Source organism: Pterocles gutturalis, unplaced genomic scaffold, assembly GCF_000699245.1.
Source record: "Pterocles gutturalis isolate BGI_N339 unplaced genomic scaffold, ASM69924v1 scaffold53043, whole genome shotgun sequence".
In the NCBI taxonomy this organism is placed as follows: domain Eukaryota; kingdom Metazoa; phylum Chordata; class Aves; order Pterocliformes; family Pteroclidae; genus Pterocles; species Pterocles gutturalis.
In genome coordinates this window covers 1,452-16,304 of record NW_010120007.1, presented here as the reverse complement: position 1 = coordinate 16,304, position 14,853 = coordinate 1,452, and the positions used below count along the sequence as shown (strand labels likewise).

Below are 14,853 nucleotides of genomic sequence, written 5' to 3'. Positions count from 1 at the left end.
TCTTGTGCCCAGCGCTGCACATCAATTAGAGGAAGTACAGCACTAACACAGGCAAATACGCATTGGCACATACAAACAATATGAACATAAGCATATTATGTGACCTCACCATGCAAGCCAAACCACAAAATATGCAGACATTTCCTTGTTGTGAAGTGAAATGTATCTTAAATTTGCCTTCTGCGTTATAAAGACACTCATGTTTCAACCCACAATTAAACCTCTTACTTTCCAAATCCTATTGCCATTTTACAGAAATAAACATAGACTAAGTAGGTATATTTAAGACACTTTGAATTACATTCTTTGATGCTTTTAAGTATTTCATTTTGGTGTTTAAGAGACTAATACAAGTAATTTTTAAATAGGCAAGCAGGTCTCCTAAATTAAAAACAAAAAAACAAACACACCAAACCCACAAACAAACTTCAATACCCATTCTCTGGAGCACAAAGGCTGTAATACTGAACCTTCTGCAAGAAAGAAAACCCTTGCTTACTTTACAACAGTAAGATAAGAACAATATCACAGAACAGTTGGACACATCTGAAGTATCTGCCTAAACTAGAGATGTATAATTATCACATCAAGCAGAATAAACCAGCAATCACTCTGTTCTACATAACTTGTTCGGATGAACAGTTAGGCTGTTCATTGTATGCAATCTATTACATCATGGATGAATCAGAAGTGATTGTCATCTGTAAATTATAGACTGAATGACAGGATTCTGGTCAGTTATTACAAAAATGCAATCCTTCACAAGAGAAGGGAAGTCCCAAGTTATAGTGTGTTTAAGATTGAACACGTTGCATGCTGCAAATCTAATTCCATCTGCTCTGACACAAAACAAGGCCCTTTTCAATTTGTTTCAGCAGAAAGTATTTAACCTACTTAAAAACACAGTTTAGCTAGTTGAAAAATAAATACTTTAGTTGTCAAAATACGTACTCTTTCTCTTCCCCTCCAACTACTATATATAGTCTACTCCAGCTCCTACATGTAGCTGTCACGAAACCAAGATCATCACCACAGGGGATCCACTCAGTAGACTCAGGAAGTTCTGGTACTGTTCACAGCCCTTCTGTTGCCATTCCTATTCATGCTAGTCACAGAGTGCTGGATATACTGAAAACGAGTCTCTCAGTCAGAAATTACAGTGGCTCTGGCAATATTTTCTTCCATCTAAATAAGCATTATAAGACGACTTCAGTTGATATTACAGTCAGTCTCATGTGCTGAAAAGTAAAGTCTGACAACGCAAGGCTCCAAAGTTTATTTCATTAAACATTATACAGTGTTATGTACAGGGGGAAGCAAGAAGTAGCTATACTATGTTGTAGAAAGCCTATTTAAAGTTATAACCCAAAGATCTGCACTAGAGTTAAATGACATTAGGCTGTTTCTTTCTCTTATCAACTACTACAGTTATACCCACCTGTTACATTCACTGCTGGCCCAGTCTCGTACTGTGGAACTCCCGAGTTCTCTCTCACACCAAACAGTATACCAGATGTATTATCTGGTGCAGCTGGTGGAGAATCCATAATATAATCCTAATAAGATATTTTCAAGAGGGAAAAGAAATTTGAGGTTTAACATTTTTTTACTTGCAGGCTTCAAAGGGTTTATTTTAAATACATATGATTGCTTAAAAGTACCCATAAGTACTCAGCTATAAATCAAGTTAATTATAATCTCCCCAAAACAGTCTCATTTGACATTTTGATAAGCTTGCAACTCTTATCAGTGCTTGTTAATTGATTCATAGCTGTGTATCAGAATAGCAAAAACAACCGTAAGACCTGGGAAAGTCCATTTTATGAAATATTACTAAACCTGTTTGAATTGCTAATTGTAACTGGTTTTGTTCAAAAGTCTGATGATGTTTCAAATTATACTTGTTTTTCAAAAAACTCTCATACTTTCTTTCTTCAGTCCCAGCTCAGGCACTTTCCTGTTACTCTTGTGTAACAGCTAGCTGCATTTTAAAAGATCAGAAAACAGAACTCAGCAGTAGCACAAACTTCAGAAGCTTCTCAGAGCAAGATGATATTAATCAATCAAACTCTACTAAGCAGCCAAGCTTTAATGAAAGTAAAAGCCTATCTATAGGATATTGACCAGGAATGGCACTCAAACTCGTGATATCACTAAGGTTTTTTTTCTCTTTTATGTAATTTTGTAAGGACTTCTGAAAGGAATATAATCAAACCCTCTTTTCAAAGCACAGCCAACCTAAAAGTTGGTTCAAGTTTCTCAGCACCTTGTTACATTAAATTCTGAGCATCTCCAAGCACAGGTAGACTCTTACCCCTCAGTTTGAAGGTTTGCCCCTTAGTACTACATATAACCTAAAAAATGAAATAGTCCACATTTCTTGTCTCCAACAACAAAAACTGTTAAAACAAGACACCTTAACTGATCACTCAATAGGTAAAATTTGGAGGGAAAAGAAACATGAAATTTAGTTCTCTGGACAGATATTCAAGGTTAGGGTGCGAGATAGGCCACTCAGCCTAAGACAAACCATCTGGATCACGAAGTATTTTCAGCAACAGCAATAAGGAGTTAAGGAAAACCTTATAATAGAGTTAGGTTTAACTTCAACATTAAGGTATGAACAGCAAAATACTGGCACTTGATCCTTCTACTCAAATAATTCAAACGGTTACACTTCATCAAGCTATACAGTGAAACAAAAAACTTGACAAAAGTAGCTCCATTTTCCTAAGAAAAAAAAATATATATACACAGACTTTATCATAGAGTATCCACAAAACAAAAGCCAAAATACTTTTTGCTGTATAGATCAATCTTACAAAACGCTTTCCATCCACAATTGTGCTACTTATTTGAAAACATCTCTGCGGAAGTTCACACTTGTAAGTACCACCATGTTGACTAAACTTGATGGAAACAAGCCTAAAGAAGTGCACAAATACACATACAGGTATGATAACCTATTTTAGGACTCTTAAGTACCAGAAAAGATTTGGACAAAAAGGAAGATGCTTTTCCCCATCCTGCCTTTTTGTTGTACATCTCTTAAATGAAGACCCTGCAGGACCTCAATGATAATGAAGAGCCATTCCTTCTTCTGGTGAGTGACCTAATCCAACCTATAATCAAATCAAACATAAGATGTTCAAGAGTACTTGTGGAAATAGTTACTATATTTCTTTGCTCTATTTCTTATGAGTGCCAGCTACATAAGATGCAGTCACAACAGAGAAGGTGTTGCTGTAGCCACAGTGGTTTCAGACTAGCCAGTGAAATTACAAGCAAAGCAGCTTAGCCTGCAAACCCCTTGTCAAAACACAACAAATGCTCAGGCGGTAAGCCTGTGGTGGGCTTAGTGTGAAGGACTATGCACACCACCTGCATTTGAAATATGACCAATACAATAGCCACACACAAAATCTCATTGTCTTACTACTCTCTGGTCTGTTTAAGTGCTGTTAACATTTCAGCTTTCTTCAAAATAATAGCCTGGGTAATTTGATAGCATACGTACATCTCCCTAGCATATACTAACTGTGTCCAATGGTTAAGAAAGTAAAAACAGGCATCCTAGAAATGCAAAGTCTCATAATTTTCAAAATGTCCTTTTATGTTTACAGTTATTCCTTTAATTCAATTTGGCTCTGTCATTTTACATACAGAAAAACTCAATACCTTCCCACGCTTTAGAACGCAAAAAAGTTTTAAAGAAAAAGCAAAACATCTTTAACATATCAATGAAAAAAAAAATCAAACTAAAATGTACAAGTGCTCTCACATGGAGAAAGGCAAAACCCAGCATCTTTATAAATTAATGTCCTAGGACTCAAGTGAAAACAAAAAAATAATCCCCACCAGTCTCAGTTTTCCAAGAGACTAGTGAAAATACTAGGTTCATACTACAGATCTTAGACCTTAGAACTGTGGAAACCAACACATAATTGGTAACCAAATCCACACAGAGGAAATACAATGCATGGTATTGGACCTTCGCTCTCTCAAAAATTAAGTACAATGGGAACCTGAATCACACTCAGACTGAGGAAAGTGCCTACTAAGTAGGGGAAAGGTACAGACAGAACTGGCTGGGGCTTATTGGAGAGCATTCTGAGCACTGAACTACAGAAGATCTTCACCAATAAGAATAAATTTTCTGGGAAGAGGATAGCGCTATGCTATCATATACAACTGCAGTAGTTCTGACTGAATTAGAATTACTGTGAACAGTACAACCGAAGCCAAATTCAACTCTGAATTTTTGGAACTGCATTAACATAGTGCAGTAAAAAGAACACAAAGCCTCGACTTTTACAGGAAGTCAGTTAATCAAGCCTGTGATTGGAAAGGGGTATTTCAGTGACAAAACTGTAACACCAAACATTGGCAAAAGGTAAATTACAGACCCACATGTTATGAAATTGAGGAACCGTGTTTCAACCCAGTTGGTGATCAAAAGCTACCAGTTCCCACAGAAAAAAATTTGACATCCCAAAATCAAAAAACATTGCGTCATATTAAGAATGCAAAGGCACTCTGAAGGTTGTTCAGCTAAAGAGGGGTCCTGCCATAGTGTCTAGTCATAACTCAGCTATCTTCACATCACAGTATTTTAGTTTTGAAGGTAAGTTTCAACATCTGGAAACTGAAGGTCCAAATGTCAAAGATCTACCAGAGAAACTTACATGAAGCCCTTGCCACTTAGGAAGAAACAAGTTGGGAAGAAACAGAAAATGTGTGAACATAACTGCCACAGAGGGCCCAAGGCAGAAAATCATCAATATAAAACAGTGGCTTCAAATAAATAAAGACTAGATAACAGGGGAAAAAAATTTTTCAGAAAAACCTCCAGAGCTCTTGAATGAAGACAATTCAAACCAAGGAGAGGAACCAAAATATGGGTAGTATACAGATGACACCAAGAACAGCAAGTGACATATGTGTCAGGAGTGATTAAAGCACGTAACTTTGCCCAAGAAGCTGAACTACTGTACCTCACTGAAAACAAGGCAAACCAAACAAGCCTCTTTCCCCATAAAAAATATAACATAATCAAGGGGCAGGAACAATACAAAACCAAGAAAACAAATTATTCTAGATAAGGCTAAAATTGGAAATACAATTCTGAATCTAGAAAAGTTAGGTGGAAGAGATGGAAGATAGACTTTCAGCATGTCTTAAAACAAGGAAAAAAACCCAGAAAAATATTTCTAAAGGTACCGAAGAATTCCTTAACATCCAAAGAATATGGTGTTACATTTAGGATAACTTAAAAAAATTAAGAGCTCATGAAAGTCATGATCAAAATGTCAACACTGTAAAGAAATCATAATATATGATAACTTCAATAGTGGAATATCTATGCACTACTTCCTAAAGCATGTCAGTCTAACCTGGAATAGATAGAACTGACTAACACATGGTTAGAGATCTTTTTCCACGCTGTGTAACTTGAAAGTCATATTTCAGGCTGCAACTTCTTCAAATAGGTGTTTCTCTACTCTGCCAGGGAAGAAAAACAAACTGCAGATTTTGGCCAAATGAAACTAGAAAACTTAAGTCTCATCTGTGACATTCCCGTTGAAAGTAAACTTGATGAATGAAAAAGAAGCCTCACAAAAAGAAGTGCTGTGTGCATAGTGTCTTTAAAGGAAATCACTGCCTTGACAAGTTATATCCAGCTTGCACATATCTTCGGAGAAGTTCAGCCTTCCTAGGTCTGTCTCCTCTAAGGTTTTCTAACAAAAACAATGTAGAGGCCATTAGCAGCATTATCTATTAGAACAAAAACATGAGCATGTATGGGCAAGGGAAGTAAAGGGGGAGGCTTTCTTTTGCAGTGAAGAGTCTGCAAGACATCCCGGTAGTCCTTCAAAGGATTTAATAAAGCATACTATGTCATAAGTAAACATTTATAAAAGTAAAATTCACAGACTTGAAATATGTGTATACATTATGTGAAGTAGCAGACGTTTCTGTATTTACCTGCCTTGCTCTATAAAGATAGATTTAAGAGGACTCCAGAGGCAATCTAGATATCCCACTGATATCTGTACTTTTGATTAAATAATTTTTCAGGCCTTCTTAGATACAGTGACAGACTGATGTAGCTTCACCAGACATGCCCACAATTTCTCTCTGCAAACTATCAATCAACTGCTGAAGACTCAAAATTGGAAAATAGGATTCCTTTCCTAATTCCTAATGAATCTGCCAGAGACTCAGCTACCCAGTTGCTAGACAATGATTCCACTGCATTGTCTTCCTTAAAATACAAACCCCCATCAGCAATGGCTTAGCCACAAGTCTTAAGAACACCCAATTCTCATGTTTTAATGGCCTTATTAACTATGTTCATAGACTGACACCGCTGTTCAGCAAATGCAGAATACATTAGGTTGCATGATTTTTATTTCTATCAAAAGACTGACAGCTGGGACAACGGCAGGTGTGTATGTTTGCATGGATGGTGGAGATGGTGCCTACTGTCAGGCTTCATTTTAACCCTGACAGTAGTAAGCTAATATTATAGCCATAATATTAGCTCATACAAATATGAAATTTTAATCTTCATTCCTTCTCACAAATGTCCAACAGCTAAGGCAATAAAAACAGCATCTAACTTGACTCCCTAAAGGTATCATTCCAAGGTTCTGTGGCAATCCAGAAAGATCTACGATATATGATCTATGTGCCTAAATTCCCTTGGGCTTTTCAAACAAAATAAGTATGTTGCCAAATTGTTTCATCTACTGACCCTGCAATTTTTGGTTGCTTAAGTCCTCCTTACTATCTGACTGTTTCACTACAACTGGCACATGAACCAAAAACACCTAAGGAGCTACCACTACAGTATTCTCTCAAGAAGCAAAAATCCCAAGGGAAGCACTGTAAAAATCAGGTGGGAAAGCCACAAAGTTACTTTAAACATCAAATGCGAGCTATTTAAAAACAAAATTCATTTATCAATACAAAGGATCCATCTCTGAGTAAAGAAACCCAAAAAACTTAGAGAATAAGCATTTCCAACATATCACCAGACAACATAAACAAAATAACCTAAACAGTACTAATTTCTCCTATGCCTGAGATTTTCCTTTAATGTAATTCCACTGTAACTAAAGCTATCATCTTTAAGTCAGTATTTTCAAATATATATTTTAATTCACCAGTGCAAGGTTACAGTCCTAGAATCTTTACAGTTTATATACTGCTAGTCTATAATCTAGTCCAGGTCTTCAAATTACTACACTGAGTCAGTATGTTCCTCATTAATTTATTCAAAAGTAATTGCACCAGAGTATTTTACAGTTTAAGGGAATAAAAATTTACCTGATCGAGTATTACAGGCTCTGCTGTTACAGTAGTCACTGGCCTGGATACAGGTTGAGCCACTACAGGAACCGTGATATTTCTTGATACTGGCTGTGTCGTCACTGGAATGGTTACAGGTCTGCTAACAGGCTGTGATATTCCAGAACTTGACCCAGGCATCTGCTGTGTTGACAAACATCCAGCAACTGGTCTCTGCAGTGTTTGTGAAGCTCCTGAAACATTCACTGGTATAGACAATGGCTGAACTTCTACAGAACTAGTTGTAGGTCTGGATACAGACTGAAAGACTGATGAAACAGGCAGGGCACTGGGGCTGGAGGCAGGTGTCGCATAATGGTGACTGTCAGGCTTGAATGCAGTAACTGTACCTGTTGCAAAGGATTCCAAAGTTACCTTTATATAATTTTGCAGTCAAATGTTTCATAAGTGTTGTGGATTTTTTGTTTTTAATTACCATATTAGGACAATAAAGTACCTCTACTGGGTGCACCATTCTGTATCCCCCTTCGTGATGAGCTGAGGTTGACTCTGTTCAATATATCTGTCAAAAGTCACATTTATCTTAATTGCAGTTAAATTAATAGCTTAATTGTTTTTCAAATTAAAACTAGCATTTACTTCCACTAATTAAGCCAATTAGGGTTTGACTTATAAATTAGAATATTATTTCTAAAATAAGGACCTGGCAAAACAAAGCATCATTTGTACAAACTAAGACCTGCTCTTCTACTCCTCTTCCCTTAGGTTAAGCTAGTTCACGTAAGAATCTTAGATTTTCTTGGAGATAGATTAACACATAAATAAGAGTGCAAACAGAAAAAGGAACATTTCATAAATATTTAGCTTTAATAATTATAATGCATTTATTCACTTCTGTTCCTCATATACATAATAAGTTCCCCAAATACTAGAACTGCTCTACATTAAAGGAAGCATTTTCTCTAAACCTGTAACTACACAATTTACTTCTGCATTACAGGAAAATATAGCACTTGCAAACTTGTTTTTAGACTTCATGATCTTCATTTTCCAACGTGAAAGAAAAATCAACAGACCAGCAACTTAAGTTGTATTGGAATTGTATCACAAGAGGACTGATTTCCTTACATAGCCTACATGGTAGTCTAAGAGCAGAGTTCTAGCTCATCTGATACATGTGGAATTTCTTAGATTTGATGTTTACTCCCTAACTAACGCCACTAATATTCCCTGTCTTTTTATGTCTTAGTCTGGGCTTTCTGATCATTCCAGAAGGTTACAAAAATATTAATTAAATCAAAATATTTTTCTATCATCAGATTCTAAATTCTGTTAGTGTCGCTGTCAAGTTTCTTGCTCTGACATGTGAAAATATGCATATGAAATCAGGTTGATGCTCCAATATCTAACCAACAAGCTTTAAAGTACCCTCTCAAACCAGGGTCAAATTACATAAAGATCTCAAACAATAGGTCTCAGAGTATCTACACATTGTGTTTAACAACCTTAGGGCTGTTTCCACCAGCAATGGCTCATTAGTACATACTACTCAGGTTGATAAATAAATCTAATAGCAGTAGAGCTCAGAAGATCAGAGCTTTCCACCTGTCACCTGCATTTAGACCATACTAATAAAAAAGCAGCTGCAACCAACAGATCCAAACAGGTCTGCATTTTTTAAGATATGATGAAATGTCACCCTGTAATAGTAATACTATTTGTACTTCAAGACAACACTAACTACAAGCAAGGATTAACTTAATTCAGGATTTAGCTGAACACATACCTTTTTGTGTTTGTTAATAAATCTATATCTCATATTTGAAATTAGGGCATATATCTCACATTTGAAATTAGCCTTCATCTACCTACCAAAGAAAAAGCTATCCTAAAAGTAATATCTCACAAAGCATACTCAGCTTCAGACAGTCTGGTACACACACAGTTCACATCCTAAAATACAAAGGCAGATTTACTGTTTTTAAAAATAACATTTCAGGAAGCCAGTGATTTGAAATTATAAACTAGATTTACGTGACTCAACTGATTGATTACACACTTGATGTGCCCTTTTTCCCTCCCCCATCAAAGCGTTATTTCTCCTGTTCAGGTAAAACAGCACTCAATATAACAAAGATAACATTTTAAAGTAGTAACAAATTACAGGTTTCTAAAATTATGAAAAAGGAAGAAAAATGAGCAGTAACTGTAGCACAAATGAGCAGCTGCAGGAAATGGTAAAGCAAACAAAGGGTGAATTACTTTTCATCCCAGTCAAACTAATCCTCCAGTATGTCAGAAGAGGCACTTTATTGTACATGACACTGCCAGCAGGTCAAAGTTTGGTTTTTAACTATTTCCTTCAAGTTTTCCACACCAGTCTGCATAAAAACTGATAATTGCACTGTCAGGAAAAGGTTAAAAAATTGCTATATATTGCAGAAAATACGGTTTTAAGAAAAATTAAGAACTACATGCGAGTCTCCATTTGTCATCTAATTTTTCATCTGCTCAGACAGGAATTTTCTCAGGCGAAAACTAAACAACAGTGATAAGCAAAGTTGAGTTGACTGTGTCTTGCCTATCACCAATAACAAACTGAAACCTGACTACTGCCAGGTAGTACTACTTACAAGCCAGAGAAGAACTGAGGTCATTCTTCCATAGCTGTTTTTGATAGTGAAGAAGAAGATTATAAAGAGAAAGGTTGAAGGAAGGAAAAGAGATAAAGTAAAAAGTTATACCATAAGTGATTTTACTGTGTCAGGACCGAGTATGGACAGCACTAGAGTAAGATGTACACATTGCAAGTCTCTATCTTTTACCAAAGTTCTTGAAGTTGTTGAATCACATAAAAATTATAGATTTCACGTGAACTACTTCTATCTTTTATGACTACAAAAAAATCCTGAGACTACAACAACTGCAATGAAACTTGGCATATTTCTTGTTCTAACCTATGCCTAGTGCCTTAATAGTTGTTCTATGCCATGACCCACTGCCAATGAATGACCAACAGCAATGCAGAGGTCTATCTTCCAGAAAAGAGTAAGGGTATTTTTCAGTCCTTCTAGAAGTTTTTAACTGCAGAAAACTTCTTAGAATAATTTAAAAATATTCTTCAAATTTTCAAGAGATCTAGAATATTTTTAAAATATTCAAAAAGATTAACCCTTAAGAACTATTTTCATGTGAGACAACTTTAACATCAGCTTCAGTATTCTTTAATATTTAAAATGTAATTTTCCACTTTTTTTAAGCTCGAGTAAGGAGCATTAGACTTACTACCCCAGTTGAGTAACAAAGTAAAATAGAGTTCAGATGCAAGATGAAAGTATTGCCAATTAATACAACCGAACAGCTAATAATAGCTCCAAAGTCCATGCAACAGAGTGTGACAGAAAGCTTAGTTTAACATTTTGTCTCAAGATTCTTCACTGCAAACTCTACACCTTCAGAAAATGATTATGGAAATCTTGGATACAAGTATAGCAGAGAAAAGGCAGAAACTGAAAACGATAAACCTCACCACGCAAAGTTTTGTGTATTCGATAGCTAGAGAATCCTTAGGTCAAACCTCTTAATAATTGACTACAAGATGGCTGCATACAGAAATCAGAAAGTTTCATTATTAAAATTAATTTAAGTAACAAAAATAATGTTCTCCTTTACTTACCTGCCAAAGCCCAAGCACAGGACAAACATGGAATCCTGATACATCTGCTGTCATCACAACCACCTAACCTCACTCCCTGCACTGCCTGCATTAGGAGAAAACTACAGAACTTGATGAAAAAAACTCTTTACTTTACAGGGGATGAAAGAACTTATTAATAAAAATCTCTTAATTAACAGAGAGGCTTCTATTTTCACATTAATCTCTTTTCCTCATTGTGATTTTATTACAGACACTTAAGACAGTTACCTTGGTTTTGTCAGAATGATGTCCACCCAATCAGACCATCCACCAACACGTGAAATGTGGGGTGGAGAAAAAAAGAGGGACTGTAACATGAAGGCTTAAATTCATGCACATTACTTTAGCAGGGAGACACTTTCAAGCATATAACTAAATATCACTATATTAAGAGCAATTGCATGCATGTTTTCAGCACTATATATACTGGATTTTTAACCATAATGCTAGTGCTTAAACCTTCAAATGTCCTTGTTTTGACTTCAGAAATTTAAGGTTAGAAGTAGACAGAGCTGTGCATAACCTGGGTTTTAGGACAGAATTTTGTAAGAACTCCAATTTTCAGTATGACAGCAACCAGCTTTAAGATGTAGAATTTCTTCAGTCCTACTGTTAAAAATTCTGTATTTTCAAAGTTCAAAGTTTGAAATATCCGATTTAAATTATGGAAAACGTTATCTTACATGTACTAGATGGCTTCGAGCTTGAGATTTCCCCAACAAAGATTGGTTCATCATCGTCATCATCCTCCTCCACTTCTTTCACTCTCTTTTGCCATGGTTCTAGCTCCTCTTCTTCACATTCCATAAATAATTCTGCCATCTTGAGACTAGACAATTAAAAAAAACCCACACATACCAAAACATTTAGTACTTTAATGAAACAAATGTTTCACTGTTCAGTAAAGATTACTGCATTTGACCATAATTCCCACACAATGGTTTTCCTTCCCCACACACTCCCTCCTCCCCACCCTGCAATGTTCTATACAGGTTGAACCTTTGAACCTGATCTGATATAGAAGATCTTCAAAGATCGGCACCACATCACCTCTCTGATAATTATTTGAATTCTCATCTTTGCTACTAAAGATGAGAAAATACTAAAGATATCCTCCACATAATTTAAACTATTTTTGTATAATCCACCAGTAACTATTAGAAGAAGCCACTGACATCACAGAGAAAGGTGTGTCTTTTGAAACATACTCCTATATCCAAGTGAGTGATTCACAAGAAATGTGAAGACCCTGCTATGAAGCATATAATATTCCTGGCACAAGCGAATTACTGAAACACTAGTCAGAACTTCATTCTCTTTGCATCTAAACCAACCCAACTAAAACCCCACCAAAACCCACCATCTACCATAGCCCCACAAATTTTGTAAGACTGCACCAGGGCTTCCCATCCAGTCACATCATCTTTAAAACCCAACAATACCAAAATAAAATTCCCCAAACCCCACACAACAAAAAACAAACCACCCACAAAAAAAACCTCAAACAAAAAACTCCAGAATGACAAAACCCCCAAACCATACCCATAATGCTTTGCATAACGTTTTCATTACTAATTAGGACTTCATAAAAATTTTGCATAGATCTCATTAGACTGAGTCCCTCGTGCTTAGAGACTTGCTCTTGCAGTAAGGAAAAGTCATGTACGAAAATAGTACTGAAAAATGTAGCTTTTGAAATTAACCAGATTACAATCAGCACCACTAATCATAACTGTTTTTTTTTTTTTAAATAAATGGTGGTGACAAATTAAGTTTTCTTCTTTATTTTCACATCCTCTAATATAATCTTGAAAGTGTTTCTGAACAATACAGGAAATAAGAAACTTCTATGTCTCTTTACACACACTAGCAATAACTCAATTTGTAGTAAGACCAGTAATTGCATAAAATCACATGGCTGTCTCAGCAACAACCAAGATCAGGATCCCAATACAACAGTGTTTGCTTTGCTTAAGACACAGACCTTCGCAAAATTCAGTGTCACCCTTTTTTGGTAAATTGGAGGGGAAACAATAGTATTTTGCATGAGGAACCCAATAGTAACTCCAGTCAATATAGGAATTTCTCAAAATTAATGAGCAGTTAAGCAAATCAAATTCAATCTGTTGTTGGACTTCTTTGACAAAAAGTGAGGAATATTCTAGAAATTTCTAGTCTTATTACCAGGCCACTGCCAACAAAAAACATTACCAATACTTCTCTCATTTTTGTGGTGATGCAACACTTACCTGACAAAGCACACTAGTTGGGGAAGCTTGACTTCCCCCTATTATGCAGTAACAGTTCTCTGACAATTTAACTCCCTAAACCTGACAGCCAGGGCACCAGACCAGCACTAATGTATATGTCATTAAAGACTATCAAACATTATACACAAGGTGACAAAATCAGGATTACATTCACAATCATAAACGGATATTTCTTAAAAACGTAATGATTTATCTTGTAAGATGAAGAGGGTGTTTATTCAACACATTTCTCTGTACAATTTCCCATTATGTTCTTCTTTCCAAAAATATTTTGAGCTACATATATATTAAACTTTGGGGTAAGTTTATTTTTTGAAAGCATAAATACGTACAACTGAGAATATGCTTCATTATCTATCAACAGCATTTGAAATTGAAGTCTTCAGCACAGACACAGTGAGAAACTGTCTAATATCTAATAAGAGAGGACAATTGCAGGATAGGAGTAATGAGCTGCTAGATTTGGTGATGGACTGTAGAAATAATTAGTCTGCAATAGCTTATCACAGGGGAGCAGACAGAATCATGCCCCTACTTTCATTAAAGTGCATGAGAATGGGGCTGCTGATGTTACATGCTAAGTTTTGGGGACGTATAAAGCAGCAAAGCTATACTCCTTCCTTCCTCCCTGCCTCAGCTTGGGGTGCTGAAGTTAAACATTGTACCAGGAAAGAAGAGAAGACACTAAACTAGATTCTTGCTGTGGGGAAGGAGGAAGAGCCTGAAGTCAATTTCCACTTGACAGAGACAACAGGGTCCATGCGCCAGGTCCTGGAAAGAGAATCAAGCCTGACTCTCCTCTGTAGAAGGACATTCTTCAGAACACCTTTTCTTCACTAACACAGAGGCAAAGTTTATCAGACTTCAAGGCAAAAGGAAAGACTATTTTCAGAGACTTTTTTCACAAAACTGACAACATAAATATGAGTTCGGGCTTTTTATTTAAAAAAAATTAGTTTTATTTGACCTCAGGGAAATGCGATAACCCCAGATACACCACAGGCATGGACTTTCAGAAAGTTACACCAAATGGTGGCACCTCTTATGGATGTTTCATTTAACGAATCAGGATGTACATATTAAGGTATTCTCAAAAGGTGACTCGAAATGTATGGTAGCTTTTAAAAGGTGAGTATCAAGATTATTTCAGATCTTTTAACCTTTCTTTTTTTTATTTCAACCCCATGTTTTGAAGCCAAGCTTTCACTGCCTTTTTTCCTGGCAACAAAGCCAGCCTAACAAGTGCCCACCCTGCTGCTGCACTGTTCTCTCAACTGTGCTAGTACAACTTTTCACAGGACTACGATGTGAACCAGTGCAAGTTAAAAATAACCTGCCCCACTAACAGTTTTACCAGCACAGCTGAGAGGTCAAAAAATCTGTGGCCTTGGCAATCAAAGTTGTTGTAAGGGGGAATGGATTTGATTACAGGAGGTGTGCAGGAACCGCTCAAATGATCTCCATTGCCAAAAGAAACATCTACATCCATTTTCAGAGCACAACTAGCTTCCCAGTTTTCAGCATCTTTAACTGCATTAACACAGAAAATGCATTCCAGGAATCCTGCTAGTG

The 14,853-nt window shown here is 36.3% G+C and overlaps 1 protein-coding gene across 1 annotated transcript; it reads right to left on the bottom strand.

Moving 5' to 3' along the window:
- Nucleotides 1-1,438: 1,438 nt before the first annotated feature.
- On the bottom strand, nucleotides 1,439-11,835 carry LOC104464095 (zinc finger protein 280D-like; the record flags this gene model as incomplete). The annotated part of the gene is made up of 3 exons (XM_010076712.1): nucleotides 11,695-11,835; nucleotides 7,333-7,703; nucleotides 1,439-1,556 (listed from the first exon to the last, which is right to left on the bottom strand). Coding segments are annotated over exons 1-3 (628 nt in total), but the record flags the coding sequence as incomplete, so codon positions are not given.
- Nucleotides 11,836-14,853: the final 3,018 nt, after the last annotated feature.